The 20027-nt window shown below is 25.1% G+C and overlaps 6 protein-coding genes across 6 annotated transcripts; 3 read left to right on the top strand and 3 right to left on the bottom strand.

Annotated features, from left to right (window-relative positions):
- Positions 1 to 306: 306 nt before the first annotated feature.
- On the top strand, positions 307 to 1414 carry OCT59_030146 (uncharacterized protein; the record flags this gene model as incomplete). The annotated part of the gene is made up of 9 exons (XM_066146468.1): positions 307 to 338; positions 535 to 575; positions 643 to 684; positions 763 to 804; positions 884 to 938; positions 1019 to 1058; positions 1143 to 1184; positions 1273 to 1314; positions 1397 to 1414. 9 exons carry the CDS (start codon positions 307 to 309, stop codon positions 1412 to 1414), a joined length of 354 nt encoding a protein of 117 aa, XP_065995109.1.
- An 841-nt stretch (positions 1415 to 2255) lies between these two features.
- OCT59_030145 (uncharacterized protein) lies at positions 2256 to 2631 on the top strand (the record flags this gene model as incomplete). Its single annotated transcript, XM_066146467.1, has 3 exons — positions 2256 to 2287; positions 2368 to 2417; positions 2483 to 2631. 3 exons carry the CDS (start codon positions 2256 to 2258, stop codon positions 2629 to 2631), a joined length of 231 nt encoding a protein of 76 aa, XP_065995108.1.
- Positions 2632 to 4282: 1651 nt separating this feature from the next.
- OCT59_030144 (uncharacterized protein) lies at positions 4283 to 6768 on the bottom strand (the record flags this gene model as incomplete). The annotated part of the gene is made up of 10 exons (XM_025318536.2): positions 4631 to 4818; positions 4884 to 4965; positions 5044 to 5166; positions 5246 to 5423; positions 5505 to 5711; positions 5781 to 5876; positions 5958 to 6137; positions 6210 to 6289; positions 6361 to 6496; positions 6593 to 6768. 10 exons carry the CDS (start codon positions 6766 to 6768, stop codon positions 4631 to 4633), a joined length of 1446 nt encoding a protein of 481 aa, XP_025175897.1.
- A 1700-nt stretch (positions 6769 to 8468) lies between these two features.
- OCT59_030143 (uncharacterized protein) lies at positions 8469 to 9354 on the top strand (the record flags this gene model as incomplete). Its single annotated transcript, XM_066146466.1, has 5 exons — positions 8469 to 8549; positions 8617 to 8664; positions 8738 to 8782; positions 8855 to 8954; positions 9038 to 9354. 5 exons carry the CDS (start codon positions 8469 to 8471, stop codon positions 9352 to 9354), a joined length of 591 nt encoding a protein of 196 aa, XP_065995107.1.
- A 19-nt stretch (positions 9355 to 9373) lies between these two features.
- Positions 9374 to 10039, bottom strand: OCT59_030142 (uncharacterized protein; the record flags this gene model as incomplete). Its single annotated transcript, XM_066146465.1, has 3 exons — positions 9374 to 9785; positions 9870 to 9950; positions 10020 to 10039. The coding sequence occupies 3 exons, from the start codon at positions 10037 to 10039 to the stop codon at positions 9374 to 9376; spliced, it is 513 nt and encodes a 170-aa protein (XP_065995106.1).
- Positions 10040 to 17487: 7448 nt separating this feature from the next.
- On the bottom strand, positions 17488 to 19561 carry OCT59_030141 (uncharacterized protein). The gene has a single exon (XM_025318535.2). The coding sequence runs from the start codon at positions 19010 to 19012 to the stop codon at positions 18437 to 18439; it is 576 nt and encodes a 191-aa protein (XP_025175895.1). The 5' UTR covers positions 19013 to 19561; the 3' UTR covers positions 17488 to 18436.
- Positions 19562 to 20027: the final 466 nt, after the last annotated feature.

The raw sequence follows: 20027 nt of genomic DNA, 5'->3' as shown, positions 1-20027 counted from the left end.
AGTTGATCATTAGGGGACCAGACGCATGTCTGAAACTTTAATTGTTTTTAGAAAAAAAAAGAAAAAAAAATTTTTTTATATTATATAGGTTACGGATGAAACCTATCGATAATTTAGTTTGGAATTCGGAGTATCATTACTCCGAAATCTAATTTATTTTTTAAAAAAAAATATTTTTTTTTATATTATATAGATTCCGGATGGAACTTATCAATGATTTTAAAATTCGGAGATATATTAACTTCTGAATCTTTAATTTATTTTAAAAAAAAATAATAATTTTTTATTATATTATATAGGTTCCAGATGGAACCTATCAAAGATTTTAGAATTCAGAGGTATGCTTACCTCTGAATCTTAATTTATTTTCAAAAAAAAAATAATTTTTTTATTATATTATATAGGTTCTGAATGGAATTTATTGAAAATTTTTGGAATTCAGAGGTATGCTTACTTCCGAAACTTAATTTATTTTAAAAAAATAATTTTTTTATTTAACGAACGCCACTAATATTCATTTTTTATATTTTTAAGTCCTGGAAGCCAAAGTACAACTCCGGACATTTATTTCGAAGGTATAAGACCTTCGAATAACTTTTTTAATTAAGTTATCTAACGAACGTTGCTAACGTTCGATTATAGGTCCTAGACGCCGAAGAACGATTCTGGACATTTATTTTGAAAGTAAAATTTACCTCTGAATTTTTTTTATTTTATTTATACCTATGAACGTTAATTTACGTTCATTTTTACATTTTATAGATCCTGGACGCCAAAGAATGACACCGGACTCTAATTTCAAAGGTAAACTTTACCTTCGAATTATTTTTTTTAATTTTATTTTAACGAACGTAACTTATGTTCATTTTTTTACATTTTATAGGTCCTGGACGCCAAAGAATAGCTCTGGACGTTAATTTCGAAGATAAAGTTCAAAGGTAAAACCTATATATACCTTCAATTTTTTTATATTATTATTTAACGAATGTTAATTAATATTCGTTTTTATATTTTATAGGTTCTGGACGCCAAAAACAGCTTCGGACTTTACTTTGAAGGTAAAACCTTTGAAAAAAAAAAATTTTTTTTTTTATTAACTTTATTGATGAATGTTAACTAACATTTCATCTTACTTTTTTTAGATAAAGGAAGCTGAAACTGAGTTCCAGGCTCCTATATCAAAGGTAAAACAAACCTTCGAAAAAAAAAATCAATTTTTTAAAATTAATTTATATTGACGAACGTTAACTAACGTTTTGTCTTTTTTTTTAGTTAAAGGAAGCTGAAACTGAGTTCTGGGCTCCCATATCGAAGGTAAAACCTTTGAAAAAAAAAAATATATTTTTTTAATTAATATAATGAACGTTAAACTAACGTTCATTTACTTTTGTTTTAGTTAAAGGAAGCTGATTAACAAGCTGGACTTTCATATCGAAGGTAAAGCCTTCGAAAATTTTTATTATTTTATTTAATGAACATTTTCTAACGTTTCATTTTGTATTTTGTAAGAACGCGGCATTCTGGACGCTTCCTGAACAGAATTTCGAAGGTAAACTTCAAAATTCTGATTTTTTTTATTTAAACGAAACGTTTCTAATGTGCGTTTCAGTTTTCTTTTTTTTTTGTAGGTTTCGGTACTTTATAGGTTTCCGAAACAAATAAAGGGTAAGTTTCATAACGTCTCATTGCAAAACTTTAAAAATTTTTTTTATTTTATTAAGAACATTTCTAACGTTTTTTTTATTTTATTTTATAAGTTCCGGTACTCCAAAGTTCAAAACTTCAATATGGTAAGTTTTGTGACGAACTTTCGTCACAAAACTTATATTTTTTTTTATCTTTATAAAAGAACGTTTCTAACATTCTTTTATTCTTTTTTTTAAGGTTTTCAGCTTCCAGACAGAATTCGAAGATAATACTTCGAAATTCTATTTTTTTTTTATTTTATTTAAATGAAACGTTAACTAACGTTTCAGTTTTATTTTTTGTAGATTTTCGCTTCTAGGACGGAATTTCGAAGGTAAAACTTTCAAATTTTTAGTTTTTTTTTTATTTAAACGAACGTTCACTAACGTTCGTACTTCTTTTTTTTAGGCAAAGAAAGCCGAAAAACAAGTTTCGGACTTCCATTGAAGGTAAAACAAACTTTCAAAAAAAAATAATTTTTTTTTTTAATTTTATTGACAAACGTTTACTAACGTTCATTCTTCTTTTATTTTAGGTTCCAGATTCACATTTTGCTGAAAGTCCTTAGAATGGTGAACTGTAATGATGAAGAATTTCGAAGGTAAACACTTTGAAGTTCTTTTTTGTTTTGCTTTCTTTAATGAACATTATACTAATGTTCATTTTTTTCTTTTATTTTAGGTTACAGTTTCCCATTATGAAGAACTTTAAAGTATTTAAGAACTTCAAAGGTAAATACTTTAAAGTTCTATTTTTTAATGATCATTATACTAATGATCATTTCTTTTATGTTTAGATCCTGGACTGCTGGATTATATATTTGAAACTCAACTTCAACTTGAAATTTTTTTTTCATTTGTAGGTCTCCGTTGTTTGTTGGAATCGAATCAACTGGAACAATATTCCAAACCATTAACAACATGTAAATGTGCACTAAAGAGATGATGAATAGCAATGACTAGTAATAGATTTCAATTGTATTTGTAAACTTGTTAATATATAATAAAAAAGTAATTTTAATTATATAAATAAATTAGTAATTAATGCAATAAATTAATTTGTATTATTGTGACGCAGATTTTACTGAAAAAAATTGCTGAGGTATTTCGATTTAAAAATCTGCGTAGAATTTGTTATTTATAAAATCTGCACAGTTTTTTATTGGATTTTTCCTCTAATGTTTCTGCCAGATATAAGATCGCACAGATATAATTTCTAAAAATCTGCGCAGATCGTAGCTTCCCCAAAAAATTTCCCAATACGTGATCAGATGTGCTTACTGATTAGTAATAACTGGTGGTATAGTTGGGCTTATAAGAAAACAAAAAATATTATTAACAATGTTATAGCAAATCTAATAACAACATGACTAACATTATTATGAATTTAAATTCATCAATTCTGAAAGGAAAAGGAATGGGAAAAAAAAAAAAAATTTTTTTTATAAATAAACATAGTATCAATAATTTTTATTTACTTTTATTTTTATTTGTATTGGTATTTTGATGATTGCATCCTTCTGGGTGGATATAGCTTATGATAATTTATTGGTATGGTATATAAACTTAATATCAATAAAGCATATATAAATCATTAAAAAAAAATAAAATAAAATAAAATAAAAATCAATTAGCTTGGACGAATTTACTGGTGATTGAATGAAATATTTTACCTTTAACTTGAAACAAAGAAGAAGATGCTCTCAGAAGGTGAATCAAGAAGGTGACTCCAAGGTTCGAATAACAAATACTAACACTCAGTCGAGTAAGAAGAAGAAGGTGGCCAAGGAAATCAAGAATATAGATAAGACCTTGGGCGGCATTGACAAGTTTACAATACTAGCAGAAATAAGGTTGATGTTTAGAAAGCTAGGAGAATTTTGATAAGTTCTAAAGAAGTTATTGTAGCGTGACTTCATTACTAACTGTTTCCCTATTTTACATATTTGCTAATTTTGTTGTCGCTTTTGTATATGGGATTTTTTGTTTTTTTTTAATTGTTTTTTTTTCCCATGTCTATTTTTCTTTTTGGTGTGATGGTACATTTGTACCAAAGTTTAATAATGATCTCTTATTGCACAACGGGGTTGCTGACCTATTTTCATGTATTATGATAGTTACTATCTTATTTTGTATGAAGCTGTGTCAAAATTAATAAATTCTAAATATAAAAAAAAAATAAATAAAATAAAAATCAATAAAAAAAGCTTAGGTTTTATAATTGTTTCACATGAAAATATTTTATAAAAGATTAAACAAAAGTAATAAGTTTTATATAAGAAAAAAAATCAAAAATTCATAATTATTTTGATTGTATAGAATATAGGATTTGGAATTGGAATTTGGGATTGGAATGGAATTTGGGATTCTTTCAATCCCATTAATATGGATAAATATGAATGGCAGGTATAATTACAAGATGGCAGTTTTGGTATAAATAGTGAATGCTAATCATTTATAATCCTTATGATCTGATTGATCTGATTCAAATGATTCAAATAATTTATATTTATTGATTTTAAATATTATTTTGTTATTAAAAAAATAAAGTTGTATATATATAAAATTATAATGGAGATTCATCAGAAGATGGGAATTATACAATGTTTTTTGTTAAAAAAAAAATCATTTCTAAATATTATTTTGTTTAAATATAACTTAAAAGAAATATACAATAAGTGTATTTTTGCCTGTTTTGTAAGGTTTATTTTTGACATTTAACTTGTTTTTTCGTTAAATTTAATTCCGACCAACATTTAATAAAAAATTACCTTTTTTGGAAACCAGGGTTTTAAACACCCGTTATTTTGATTAAAATTAAGCCAAAAGTCTAAAAATTCTAACTATATAAATTGATTCTATATAAATAATAATTTTTTCTTTTTTTAAATAAATTAAATAAAATTTTTACTTTCTTTAATTAATTAATAAATAACTTAATTATATTAATTATTATTTTCTTGTAAAATAGGACCCAGCAAATTTGATATTGATTCTTGAAATACACTTTCAGAAAATTTGCCTATTACATTTTCCCTAGCATTAATTTGCACATTCTTATATTCTTCTTCTGATAAAGAAAATACATTGGCAATTTTTGTTGCGAATTCTTCCGGTGTACTTGCAAGATAACCTTAATATAAAAGATTTAAAATTAAAAACAACAGAAAAAACTAATGAAATATTCTTTTTACCAACCTGTTATATTATCATTATATGGAATAACAATATCCATTTTAGGTCCACCAGAATTATGAGCTACTGGAATTAATCCTGCAGCCTAACAAAATTATATTTATAAGCATTTTTTTTCGTGAGAAATTTAATTAAACAAAATAATTTTTTAATATTAAAATACCATATATTCTACGACAACAATTCCAAAATGTTCGTTCCACATTGTATGTAATCCAATTTTAGCTTTTGAAAGCCAATAAACAAGCCTTTCAAAGCTTGCATTGATTTCAAAAGTCACATTATCCTATAAATGCCAATTAAAAATATCTTATTAAAACGGGAAAGAAATGATGATAATAAATGTTTTAATAACAAATATTAACCTCAATATCTAGTGTTTTACATAACTCTTTTAATTTTTGTATCCTATCTTCATCATCTTTATTACGAGAACCGCCTATTAATACAAGTTCAATTTTTTCCGGTCCTTGCCGGAAATTTGGATAATTTGATAATAAGCAACGTAATGATTGAAGTTGAAGCTGATGATCCTTTTCCGGTCTATTAGCATAAGGAAGAATAAAAATTTTCTAATAAATTTTTTAATGCTTCAATCTTTTAAAATAAATAGATTCAACAAACCTGAATTGAGCAACACTAACTATAGTTCTTTGCCTGTCTTCTAAAGGTAATTTAGTTAGTGAAGCAGTATCACATGGAGGATAAACTATTTTGCTATTTACCCCCCATAATTGATCTATATGTCCCTTTGTCCAAGTTGAATTTACCATTACTATATCAGAAAATGAACCTGCTAACGAATAAAGATAAGCAAACACTCGATAATATCTATAGAAAGGAATAAGGAATTAAAATATTTTAGGTGATATTCGATTTTGAAAAATTTTTGAAACATACAGAATCTTTCCAGCGCTGAGTATTCGACTTCTGGCGATCAATTGATCATTATTAAATCCGGGTCTCATTTCTTGAACTTTACTAAGCATATCTGAACTAAATTAAATAAAAAGGAGAGAAAAAATTCAACATTTAAAACAAGTATTTTAAATAGGATAGTATACAGTATTAAAATACCTTATAGTTGGATAATGCACGTAAGCTCCAACTTTGCATCCAAACATTTTTTTAGCTAAAGGATATGTAAATGCATAACCCATAGTATCAAAATAGAAATCTGGTGTAAGCTTTTTTAAGGCTTCGAAACCAAGAACTGTTGAACCAAGACTCTGCCCTAATAAAGTGAATCTAGGATATCTATTTATAATTGATTAAATATCTATTTAAATAGTAATTCATCAAGTCAAAAATATCATCTTCAGTTTTTACCTGACATCCTCTACCCATTTTCGTTTATTCAAAAAGACAAAGAATAAATTTTCTGGATTAAGTTTGATGCTAAATCGGGACTAATAATTTCGAATTGTAATTAAAATTAATAATAATGTAAAAGAACCTTATCCTTGAACTATTGACTTACCATAACTTTCTCCAAAATCTCATCTTTTGTTACATCAGTATCTCCTGTATATACAACGCAAATCACATTTTGGTATTTTATCTGAATGCTTCTTATAGAGGTCCATAATACTCTTTCACCTCCACCTCCAGCATTGCTAAAGTAATCAAAAATAAGATTTTAAGAATATCATCAACAATATAATTGATCAATAACTTATAAAAATAATTACCTTCATAATAAAGAAACTTACCAATATGGATGAAAAAATCCAATTATTAAAGGTCTTGATTCTGACTTATGATTCGACCATTGTAATTTTTCAAAAAATAATTTACGATTTTGTTGTGCTTGATTTTTGAATTGTTTATAAACAGTAAAAATGATAAATAGAAAACCAATAAATAATGTGAATATGAATTTAAACATGTTTATAGAGGAAAAAAAAACATTAATTATTAAAAGACTAAAAAGAAAAGAAAAAAGAAAAAAAATATAAGATTGTAAAGAATATTACCCAAGTTGACTTTTTGACAACGATTAGACGTAGTAAATTCTGATTGGCTCAACAAATCTGCATCGAACAGGACCCTTGACTGATCAGCAGACCCCGATTCAGATATTCTTTATCATTAGAACATTAGAAGTTAATATTTATTTACTTTACTTTCAGTGCTGGTAGTAGCGTAGTTTTCCTACCAGTATAATTTAGTTCGAAGGGTGAGGTCTTGCATAACTGTTTAGTCTACTTTGTGGGATTAGATTCGCAATTCTAATAACCTGAATAGTCCCTGTATTCCTTTATGTATATATACTGTTAATGTTATAGATACTCTTCTAGAAATAAAATAAATAAAAAAAAAGTTAATATTTACTTTGAGCGCTTTAAATGCACTTTAGCCGAAATTTACTGTTAATCCAATACCAGTTTGTTTTATGTTATTTTGTAATTTTTGCTCATTCCATTTGTTTTTCTTTTTTTCATATTAATACTATTAGCGTTATATGTAAAAATAGATAATCTCTTTAAAGGTTTATGGTCAAATTTGCCCGAAATTTATTACTATTAGATGGAATAGATCTATAAGAGGAAATATTTATTAAATCTACTATTTTGAAAGGAAATCATTTATTGGTTATTATTTCAGATAAATTCTTTTAATTTTCCAAGATTTTGGCAAATTGTAGGTATGATATAGAAAGCCTGCGTAAGTAATCAGTAAAGAGCTTTTACTACTTGCGAAGATTATTGAAATGAGGAAATCATCATACGCAAGATAATGTTTAATTCGGTATCTTTAGTAGTTTTTAGTAATATTCTTTAAATAACGTTGTTCCTTAAAAACAACGAGACGTGATTATCGTCTCAAAAGAGTTTGAAGGTATCTTGTGGAGTTGTGGTGTAAAGTGAATGTGTTAAATACAATTCTACATGGTGGCGGTGAATTATTTTATTTAATTGGCATGAATATTCCAGCTGAAAAATTTAGATCCCGATCCCACATTAGGCGGATCAGAAACTGTTGTTAATTTAATAGGTTAGCATCAAAACTAACTACATTAAATCTGAAAAAGATATTCACTTAATAGATTGATCAAAAGAAGTAATTATGCAAATTATAACAAAAAGTATTGTTCAAATATTATTTAAATAGCGAATTACAATGTATTTTTATATAAAATTACGGTAGTTGAAATTTACTAGTTACTCGGAACCATAAAATTAACCATACTGTAATAATTAATAAGTATTATTATTATTACTTACTAGTTTTTATAATAAATTTTTTATTACATCATTTCGATTTACTCTTTAATAGAGTATGTTTTGGATCATTATTTTTATTCTAGAGTTTCCTATACAAGTTGGGCTACGCCTTTTTAGCTTTCAGAATGGTGAGACGGTAGGGTTTTACTTTAAATTTCACAATAGCTTGTGTAGGTAGGCAGGCAGTGTAGTCTAAAAGATTGTCTAAAAGATCAGCAGTACCAGGTCCCCTGCTATAACTTCTATAATTCGTATAGCCAAGCCACTAAGCGTCTAACCCGTCCAACCCCTGTTGAGAATTGCATTATTTATTTCGGCTTAGCCACTAAGTTATAAAAAAAAAAATTACTTTAAATAAGAAATGATTCATATTAAAAGAAATATCTTTTTCGGTCAAGTTGGTATTGCCTTAAAGAATAAAAATTTTAGTCTACTGACAAAGGTAAAAAACATTTTCTTGTCATTTTTGAAAGTGATTCTTTTGGGTTAACCTTTACTTTCTTGTTTAGGCACACATTCATTATTCAGTACCGCCATTATCCGATAAAATTACGAACGTAGGCAATACATTTATAAATTAATTAATTAATTTTAAACTTATTTTTTAATTATTTGATATAATACGAAAAGGATCATGGGATTAATCAAATTGGTGTAATTGGAGCAGGCCAAATGGTATCTAATTTTCATTTATTCACTTAATTGATTATGAAAAAAAAAAATTAAATTATATCTTTCTAAATTTAGGGAACGGGTATTGCATATGTGGCAGCTAATGTCGCTAAATTGCCTGTCAAGATATTCGACTTAGATCCTAGAAAAGCTGATAAAGCATTTTCTTTCATAGGTCAGTAATCTTTAAATTTTGTAAAAAATAACAAAAGACATTTTAACATTATTAAGTTACTTTTTGCTCAATATAATATCTAGAAAGATTACTTGAAAAAGCTATTTCAAAGGAAAGAATTACGCCTGATCAAGCCACCGATACAAAATCACGCATTGAAATTTCGACATCAATTTCAGATTTATCTTCGGCAGATTTTATTATTGAAGCCGTAGTAGAGGATATGGATACAAAACGTAAAATATTCTCGGAATTGAATCTTGTTACAGATGAAAATACTATATTAGCTTCTAATACAAGTAGTATTGGCATCACGGGAATAGCTGCCGCTACAAAGAAGCCTGATAAGGTTATATTCCGGGTCAAGTTATTCTTGGGATTCTCGAAAAGCGATAATTAATCTTGTTATTGTTCAATTATTAATTTGAATTAATTTTAAAAAAAAATTTATAATAGGTAATTGGAATGCATTTTATGAATCCGGTGCCGATAATGAGATTAGTGGAAATTATTCCAGGGTTGATTACTTCTGAACACACGCTTAACGTTACAAAGAAATTGGCTAGATCTATGAAAAAAACATATACAATATCTGGAGACGCTCCAGGATTCATCTCAAATAGATTATTAATGCCATATATTAATGAAGCAGTGATAATTTTAGAACAGAAGGTTGCTAGACGTGATGATATTGATACTACAATGAGATTAGGTACAAATACTCCGATGGGACCATTAGCTTTGGCTGATCTTATTGGCTTGGACACCTGTTTATCTATAATGAAAGTTTTACATAGAGAACTTGGCGATTCTAAATATAGACCTGCCGTACTATTACAGAAATATGTTGATGCTGGTTGGCTAGGAAAAAAAACTGGAAGAGGATTTTATGATTATGAAGAAAGTCAATCATACAATAAATAGACGTGTGATGTGGTTTTGATATTTAGACTTGCTCCGATGACCGAATCAAGAGGATTACACCATTGTTTAAGTCTAATAGCAATATATTTAATCAAAAGATTAATCGATACTATAAATATAAGGTCTCAACTTGACGCTTACATGTATTGAAATTTCGACATTGTAAAAACTATGTATATTACTTCCATATAGAAACTGTTAATCTATATGAATGTGCTTGTTTATTAATAAGCTAAAATACATCTTACAGAATAACTAAAATCCTTGTTAATGCTAATGAGATCCTTGTTAATGAAATCCTTTTTAACGTTAATGAATTCCTAATGAAATCCTTGTTAACGTTAATGAAATCTTTGTTAACGTTAATGAATTCCTTGTTAATGTTAATGAAATCCTTATCGAGGTTAATAAATTCTTTGTTAATGTTTAAAAGTCCTTGTTAAATGCTGATGAAGTCCTTGTTAAATTTCCTTGTTAAATGCTGATGAAATCCTTGTTAATGTTAATGAAATCTTTGTTAATAAAAAATCCTTAAAATCCTTATTGACAAAATCCTTGTTAATAATACTCTTGTTTAAAATGTTAAAACGGTATAAACATGTTAGGATCATGTTCCTTCATATGTGTGTGTGTATCACGAATAAATAATTTGATGATTTATACATTGAAGATTACATTAAAGAAACACATTATTATGATCCCACCTTTCAATACATACAAGATGTTGTCTTAACAAATATTACAAATTACAGATATCGATAAATGTGTACACGTGAAAAATGGTCTTTTGAACTATAAACAAGTACATATAAATTTTGTAATTCCTACAGTACTGAACCTTGCATTTTATAAAGAAAAGAGAAGTGAATTTCTAATCAAAATTGACACTCTTACCCTATATATGGGGCGTAATTATTCCAGATAATTCAGCATTTTAGGCGGCGTTCAAACTTTTGTTCAAAGATTAATATTAAATTACGGCCGAATTGGTGTAATGTGGTGTAATGTGCCGTAATATTTTCATATTAAATAGTATTACGGGCGAATTAGTGTAATGTGCCGTAATATTTCGACATGGCTTGAACATAATTCGCATAATTCGCCCCATGTATGCCCTGATATAAATTTTAGGTATTATGTGAGAAGTGGTTTATAAATTGAATATAGAATAAAACTATTTGAACTGTTTGGATCTGAACATACTAATTGTTTAATCAAAAGCTGGAATACAGGCTTTAGTAACGAACTGCTCACAGTACTCAACAGTACTGACTCTACATTATTGAAACATATCAATCACCTTTCAAGATATTTCACAACCTACAAATACCTGTTAAATGTCATAAATATCTCGAACTTGGCTCGTAAATGTGCAACTAATATAATTGAATATATTAGTTGAAAATCAAGTAAAGTAAGTAAAGTAAGTAAAGTACAAATTATATTGATTCCATTTATAAAATCCGTAATTTTCAATGTAAAAATTTCGATGATACAATTTAGTTGATCAGATGATCAAAAACTTATAACAATGGCAAAATGAAACACGTGAAACAATTAAAAAAAATTACCAAATTTCGAAATTTTTTTCCGTCAATAAAAAAAAATTAATTTTTTTTTCGTTAACAAAAAGTTTAATAAAAATATATATTTATATACTGTATTATTATTATATACATTTAACATTTATAATGTAATATAATGTAATATTTTTTGTATACCAAATTCATAATGATTATTTCAAATTTTATAATTTTCCAAATAAATTATTTTTTTTTAACAAGCCACACCACATTTTTTTTTTTCCTAGTTGTTTCAAAAATCATTTTACCTCGACAAATTCACCAGAAATATATCACATATTCACATTATTTAAATTACATATAATTGATATCATTATATATATAATTATGTATTTATGCCAAGTACCAAAAGAAGATTAATGCTGAATACTCAATAATGCCTTTTCATTTTTTTTTGACAACAAGGATAAGCATAAGATAAACATTCAAAACAAAAAAGTAAAACATTTAAACCTTATCAGTAACTTATTTACTTTTTGATATCTTACTTTAGTTTTATAATATAATATATTTTAATAATAATAATAGTAAAAAAAAAATTTTTTTATTTGTTTAAACCTTATTGTTTAATTAGTATATCCGGAGAACGGAATCTGATTTTCTGAAAAAAAAAAAAAAAAAAATTTTAAGAGGATTTTTTTTCCTTCTAATTAGGATTGCTGCAGAAAAAAAAAATTTTTTATAGATAGGCATATATTAAACACTAATTTGTAGTTATTATAAAAACATCGTGAGAAATTTTTTCACATATTACCTTATTGTTTAAATGACAACGATCGTGAAGAAAGAAAAAAAGTTGACCATACAAATATTTACAGGTATTTAGAAATCTTTTGTTTTCTTTTTGCGGGGTAATATAAAATTTTTTTATATAATAAATATATATAACGCGATATATATTTTTGACAAGTCGTTATGTTATTGGAAACAACAAAAATATTTTGTAAACACCTCCACACATTTTATGACTTCTAAAAATTACTTTATTGTTATTACTTTTTTGCTTTATCTTTTGGCAGTTAATAATAAGCGAATAATGTGGGGCGGGAATTTATGCAAAGCAACACAATCACCATTCAATCATATTAACATTTCCTTTTGATAAAGACCAAGAAAAGAAATTAAATATAGTGGGGAGTGGGGTAAAGATTGACATTTAATTTAAACAAATTAATGCTTTTTGTTAACACTTTTTTAGTGAAGTATTGAAGGCGAATTAAAATGCTAGAAAATTTATTTGGGACCATGCAAAACATTTACAGAATTTACGCCGCAGAATTTTTAAAGTTTTCTTTTTAATTTATTGGGCAAATCATTTTTATGACATGATTGGATATAAATTGAAAGAGTGAGGCCAAAAAATTAATTAGTGTAACTTATATAAGAACAATGTCTATTGTTCGATGTGTAACCATAATAAAATGTTTAGTCCTATTGTTCCATCACCTAGCAAAAAGCTAAAAAAAGTGAAAGAATTGAAGAGAGACGACCTCTACGGTTACGGTTATCGCGGTTATTGTCAAAGTATTATTATCGATTGTTTTCATCATATTCATTGTCATAATATTAAAATATTAAAAGAGTATGAATAAAGTATGAATAGAGTAAATGAATAGAGTAAATGAATAGAGTAAATGAATAAGTATGAATAATGTTTGTTTATCAATTTTATTGTAACCCAGTATCAAACAGATGTATGTCAAATGTTTCTCCTTAAATTTTTTCGTCCAAGAATGTAATTCATGTATCCAAATACCAAAACCACCATAATGTAAAATAATTTTATCTTTGTATCCGTATGCGGTGTGTGTGTATTTAAAATGTATATATGTATATATATTATTTAGATATTTACAAATAATTTATAGATTAAACAAATAATTATACATTATAATTAAAATAAAGTTATAACGTAATAACACGTATTTCAAAAAAAAAATTCAAAGCCTAAATGCCTTATCTCTTAGATAAATTTGGATAATATTGGGCTACATATATATTTAGTTTAGCATAGTTTATATACATATTAGTTTTATATTAGTTATATTTATATATTAGTTAGTTTTATATAGCATATACGGTATGTTAGTTTTATATACATATATTTAGCATATACGGTATATTAGTTTATATATATTTAGCATATACGGTATATTTAGCATATATACGGTATATCAAATATATTAGCATATATACTGTATTTAGCATATATATTATTAGTTTTATAACTGATAAGTTTCAGAATTATTAAACAATGTATAAACAATGTAATAAAATTGTGATGAAAAATACGTTTGATGTGAACATTCGCGACGCGTAATATAATATAATTTTTCCTTATCATAATTGAATATTTTTTTTTTTTCAAGACAATGGATATCATTATGATAATGATGTACTACAGTTTTAATAATGTACTATTGTATATCTATTTGGATGAAATGATTTCGTATCAAAAAAGAGTCACAATGAATTATTATTACAATGTAATTTTAATATGTAAGCACCAAGAAAGAATAAACAAGTTTTTTTTCCCATAAAAATTTTTTTGTGACAAAAGGGTCCAAAGATAAAAATAAAAAAATCCTTTTTTTTTTTTACATAATCGTGATCAACGTAAAAAAAAAAAAAAAATTAAAAGGATAATTAATACAATAAATACTACAATACTTACAAAAAATGTACTTTTTACTTTTTTTAAAAAAAGTAATATAAAATTGTTACCGAATCTTTTATTATTACTAGAACAATACAGTTTTTTTTTTATTATTATTATTTTTCGAGATAACACATTAACACATTTATGGATGTTTTTAATAGAATTCCTTTTTAAAAAAAAAATATAATAAAAAAGATTTTCATTTAAACTTCATTGAGAAATTTGAGATTATAAAAAAAAAAAAAAAGAGATTTAAAAAAAAAAAGATTCTAAAATAAGTTCAAACAATCCTACAATCCGTACAGCTCGTACAGCTCAAACAGTGATTACAGTCCATGATAAGGTTTTTTTTTCTCTTTAAAGACACTTTTTTTGTTATTATTAATGTACCCGTATTTGAACTCATTATTTTACAACGCACGCATTCAACGCATTCAACATAACGTAGTGTACCAAGTACAGTAAGTGAAATCGATTGATTGATCGAAAAAAGAAAAAAGAAAAAAAGAAAAAAAGTTCTTTAGAAATAAATTTTTTTTCCGAGGATACACAAAAAAAAAATAATCAAAAATGTTAGTAATCGATGTATAGAATATAAAGAAAGAAGGTTGATTATTTGATTATTGCAAACTGCAAAGTAAATCAAAAAAAGATTATTGGATTATTTAAAATTATTGTAAATGACGATTCTTTATTTTTTTTCTTTGTAAAAATTGAAATGATAAAGAAAAAAAAAAATACCAAGTTTGATTGATAAAATAAATTTTTTTCATGGGAACAACTGAACAAGCCTTTTTTTTTGTTCACAATATAATGAATAAATTCTATTTTTATGTAATTGATTTGTTTTTTTTTTTAAAATAAATGAATGTTATGATGTTATGATGTTTAACGTTAAACACAAAAAAAAAAAAAAAAAAATTTCAAAATAATAGAATCCATTGTTCTTTTTTCGTAACGATCATCTTTTTACCACATGTAAATTATTAAAGAGTAAAACCAAAAAATTCAAAGGTCAAAAGATCTATTTTAAAAAAAGAAGGAAAAAAATTGAACGAATAATATTTTTTATGATTTGTTAACTAAATGTTGAAAAAAAAAATAATAAAAAAAAATTGAAAAGAAACAAAAAAAACAAAAAAAAAAAAAATTTTTTTTCTTTGTTTAATAATTTAAACAAAGATGAAGTTCATGTTGGCCACGCACGATGATCAATTATGCAGGTTCAGGTGGGAAAAAGTAATTCTCAAAAAGATATAATTCTAACATTCCAATCAAAAGTCTTACTTTCGCATAACGTTTACTTTGTTTTAAAAATTTATTTTTATTATTATTTTATTATAAAAAACAACGAAAAAAAAAAAATTACTGTGATTGATAGTATGACTACATGAAAATTATACATAAAATTGCATTTTATTGCATATAAATCATATAAATTGAATTTTAACACATATAACAAAAAAAACAAATCACGTGCAGATAGAAAATTTAACTGGGCAGTACGATTGTTTGATTTTAGTCTGACCAGAATTTTTTTTAAACCTAGATCAAAATTTGGGTTAGTGTTGATTTCACGACTGATTTGATTTTTTGCCATTGTTTTTAATTGGGATTTCAAATCATTCAAATCATTCATAAATTCCTGTAATGATCTTGATTCTTATGATTCTTATGTAACGGAAAAGCAAAATATTTACTTTAAAAAGAAAATTTTTTTTCATAGATGAAACATTTTATTAATCATAAAAAAAAACAATGGACAAATGGCAAAAAAAAAAATCATATGTTTGACCAAAACAATCTCTAAAAAAATTGGGGGAACAACAGCAAGTTTGGTCACAACTCACAACTCAACTCACAACTCACAACACACAATACACAACACACAACAAAAACTCGAAACTTACAAATCATTTCCAAAACTCCCCTAAAAAGAAAGAGGGAATCAAAAACCTTTTTTATAATAATTCAACCTTAAATATTGAAAACGCGCATGAAAATCAAAAGGTTATAACTTTTTTAGTGAAATAATAATAAAAAAAAAAATGTTTTAATAAGGATAAGAATTTCCATGAAAAGTAAAATAGATAAATAAAAAATAGTAAAATGCATTTTTTTTAGGTTACGCCCTAAAAGTAATTCGGCGTAATTATGGGTCAGGATTTTTTAACGAAACAGTGTCATTGTTAAAAATAATTACAGATTAGTTATATTTTTTCTAAACTTAAAAAAAATTAATTTATTTATTCTTGTGCAGGATTGTCGAATTTAGGTTTTCGTGTAACTAGTTATTTTAACTTGTCATTTAGAGAAGAATAATTACGAATGATGATTACGATGAGCCACATTTCATTCAATTTATCTTGTTCAAGTAAAATTGATAAAAATTAGCCTTTAGATAAACCTTTGTAATGATTGTTTTACACATTGTTCTCAAATTTAGTCATCTGAAATCAAAAGAACATCTTTCGGTAAATCAATTTAATGGATATGAACATGTGCAGAAAAAAAATTTTATTGTTCTATTTTAAAACTTTAAAAGAAGTAAAGGAAAGGAAATTTTATTTTTTTTTTTAAGAAAAATTATTTATATAATGTAAATATAATTTAAAACAATGTAAAATTTTTCAACAATTATTACAAATTATTTAATTATTATGAGATATTTATTTTATTTTAAATAATAAATAAAAAAAAAATATTTTTTTTTTTTTTTTAATAATAACTTTCCCGAAATTTACTTTTCATATGGTCAAAAGAAAAAAAAATTAATTATCCCATTTAAGGATTAAATTACGGATATTGCAAAAAATATATTTCTATTGATAATAATGATATAACATCTGATTATATATATATTTTTTAATAATTCGATACAGGTTTTTTTTTTCTAAATAATAATAAAAACAAGTTTAATTACAAGTTTATTATATAACCGAATTATATAATAACATTGGAGAAAAAAATATGTAACATAAAAAAAAAATAATAAATGGAAAATTTCAATGACCGATTATATTTATTAAAACGTATTTTTAACGTATTAAACGCAATTACACGCGAAAGTTGATATTCGCCGATGGCTTCGATTATATAATACATCAAGAAAATGATAAAAAAAAAAATTTTTTTTTTTATTAATACAAAATTTAAAACATGGGAAATTTTTGAAACACAAGATAATTTTCAATGACGTATAAATCTGGCGTTTTAATAATACATTAATTACGTTATCTCTTTAACCGATTACAATTTTAGTTCGTTTTTAATCAAAAAAATTTCAAAAAGATAATCAAAAAGCAATTGATAAAAAAATATATAATATTATTATTAAATTTTTTTTTTTTTTATTTTGTTTTTTTTTAATAAAAATTTTTTTATATCCCAAAAAAATAAATACAGCAATTATTAAAATAACCAAAACCGGAAAAAAAAATATTTTTTTTTTTGTGATAAACGAGAATAAAAGAAAAAAATGCTTATATATAATTTTTTAAGCTTGCCCATAGTGTCGTGTGTTGTATGTATATTATAATGTGTGTTGTATATAAAAAAAAAAGGATTATATGAAAGAAAAAAAAATGATAATGGGAAAAATATATACTAAAAAAACTACTTACAAAAAAAAATGATATATGTATGTGTTCGATTATAAAAAAAAAAGAAATTGAGAAAATGAAGATTGAAAATAATAATAAGAAAAAAGGGCTACGAAAAGAAAAAATTAAATACGCAAATATAGGGGAAAGCTTAAAAATTTTAGCATAAATAATATATATATATATATATGTACGATAAATTAGAATTTTTGAATATATTTGCATCGTTGTTATTAAAATAAATTTTTATAAATTTGTTTTTTTTTTGTGTTTCAATAACTACTACTATCGAAAAAAGAGTTAATAAAATGAGGTTAAAAAAAAAAAACGTTATGTCGAAAGGGATATGATAAATGAAAAAAAAAATTTACAAAAGAAGTTGTTGATCGTTCTTAAATTTCTCTCTTCACGTTAGGTAAAATAAAATTTTTTGTGTAATACAAAGAAAAAAGTCAAACTATTACTAAATTATTATTATTAATTATTTTATTATCTTATTTTGACCATTTTCAATGGGAAAACGCAAATGAGAAAAAATGAGAAATTTAATAACGAAGAATAAAAAAAATTAGTTTTTTTTTTTTAAAAAAAAAAAAAAAAAGAAATAAAAAATTGTTTCTTTTAAAAAATTCAAATCAATTTTCAAACATCATCCATTTTTTTGTCGTCAACGGCAATCCCCTACACAAAAAATACGTTCTTCGGCCTCAAAATTTACATTGGTGTGTAAGTATGGTTGGGATGACTGTACGGTCGAAAGGCATTGCTCTCATCATTTAGTAAAAAGCTGAGAGACATTTTTTCTGACGAAGAACCTTCAGAAGCTGATTTCTTTCTTTGTTTACTTCTTGATGGTCTTCTTGGACAATAAACGTAATTTGGATACAATTTCATATGTCGCTCTTTTTCTGCTCGAGCCTTCTCCGCATAAATTTGTTTGACTTGTTGTGGTTCACTTGCCCACTTATCAGCTGCGGATTTTGAAATACGAGATAATTCTGAAAGGAGAATATTTGGATTTTGTTCCTTGATCTTTTTTTGATATTCCCTTCGATATATCATAAAAGAATTTAAAGGTCTTGGAGGAGTATCTCGATTTCTTCGACGTTTTGTAGAACGTTGGGAAAGAGGTTGTTGTTGTGAGTTCATCATTACTGTCGTTGTTTGATTATTATTAAGATTAGTATCAATAAGTTGATTGTTAATATAAGACGTAGTGAAAGGATGTTCGTTGATCGTTGTTTCAACCAAGGCGCGTTTGTTATTATTATATGATACGCGAGAGGTCATTAAGAAAAAAAAAAAAAAAATGAAAGAAATGTAAAAGGTATGTGATGAAAGTTTTTTTTTTTTCTGGTTTTTTTTTTTGAAAGGGAAAGGTACGAAAAGGTCCTTTTTAAATGAAATTTATCGTAAGACAAAAAAAATATATATTATTATTATTATGTATGTATAATAAAAAAAGGACTATTGTATTAAAATGTCACTTTAAAAAGTAAATAAATGTGAGGGGGAAAAGGTTTTAGAAGATCTAATATATATAAAATATATAAAAGATCCAAATATCTCCGTGAAAGGGACCGGATAATAAAAAATAAAAAAGTTTAAGGGGCAAAAAAAAATAATGTGAGTTTTGAGAGTTTTTTGGAAGAAGTTTTTTTTTTTTAAAATAAAATGTAAAAATATTTATATAAATTTCTTTTTTTTTTCTTCGCTGCGTAAAATTACTTTATATTTAGTAGCAGCAATTGAATGTGGATCAAAGAAGATTTGCTTTCAATGTTGTTTCAAAAGAAGTTTGAGCTTTTTGGAGAAAAAAAAAATAATTTTTTTTTGTTTGAAAAAAAATGGTTTCTTCGGTATTTCAACAGTTATTTATAAGAAAAATTCACAATGTGTATTTATATATATATTAATAAACTAAATATGAGTTATTGTTTTGGGCGGGATACTATAAAGTATTCGGGTTTAAATTATAATGTGCAGATTATTTATGTTATGCTTTACTTTAATTTTAAAGTAATAAATTTATATTGTTAATAATATAAATAATATATAAATTTTTTATATAAAAACAATATATATTTGATATTTGTGTGATATATGTGATAATTTTAAATGGGAACAATAAATGGCTTACAATGGGATTAAAATAAAAAAAAAAATATATTACTTTAAAAATGGTTACCCCCTGTCAGTTTAGTGTGGCTGATTATATGAAGGTAATAGTAATATGAGTAATTTAGTAATAAAAGGTAATAAAAGGGCGTTACTTAAAAAAACTCCGCTCAAAAAAAAAAAAAAA

This window comes from Rhizophagus irregularis, chromosome 9, assembly GCF_026210795.1.
Source record: "Rhizophagus irregularis chromosome 9, complete sequence".
Classification (NCBI taxonomy): Eukaryota; Fungi; Glomeromycota; class Glomeromycetes; order Glomerales; family Glomeraceae; genus Rhizophagus; species Rhizophagus irregularis.
Note: the sequence above shows the minus strand (reverse complement) of the source record. Positions and strands in the feature narration are given on the sequence as shown.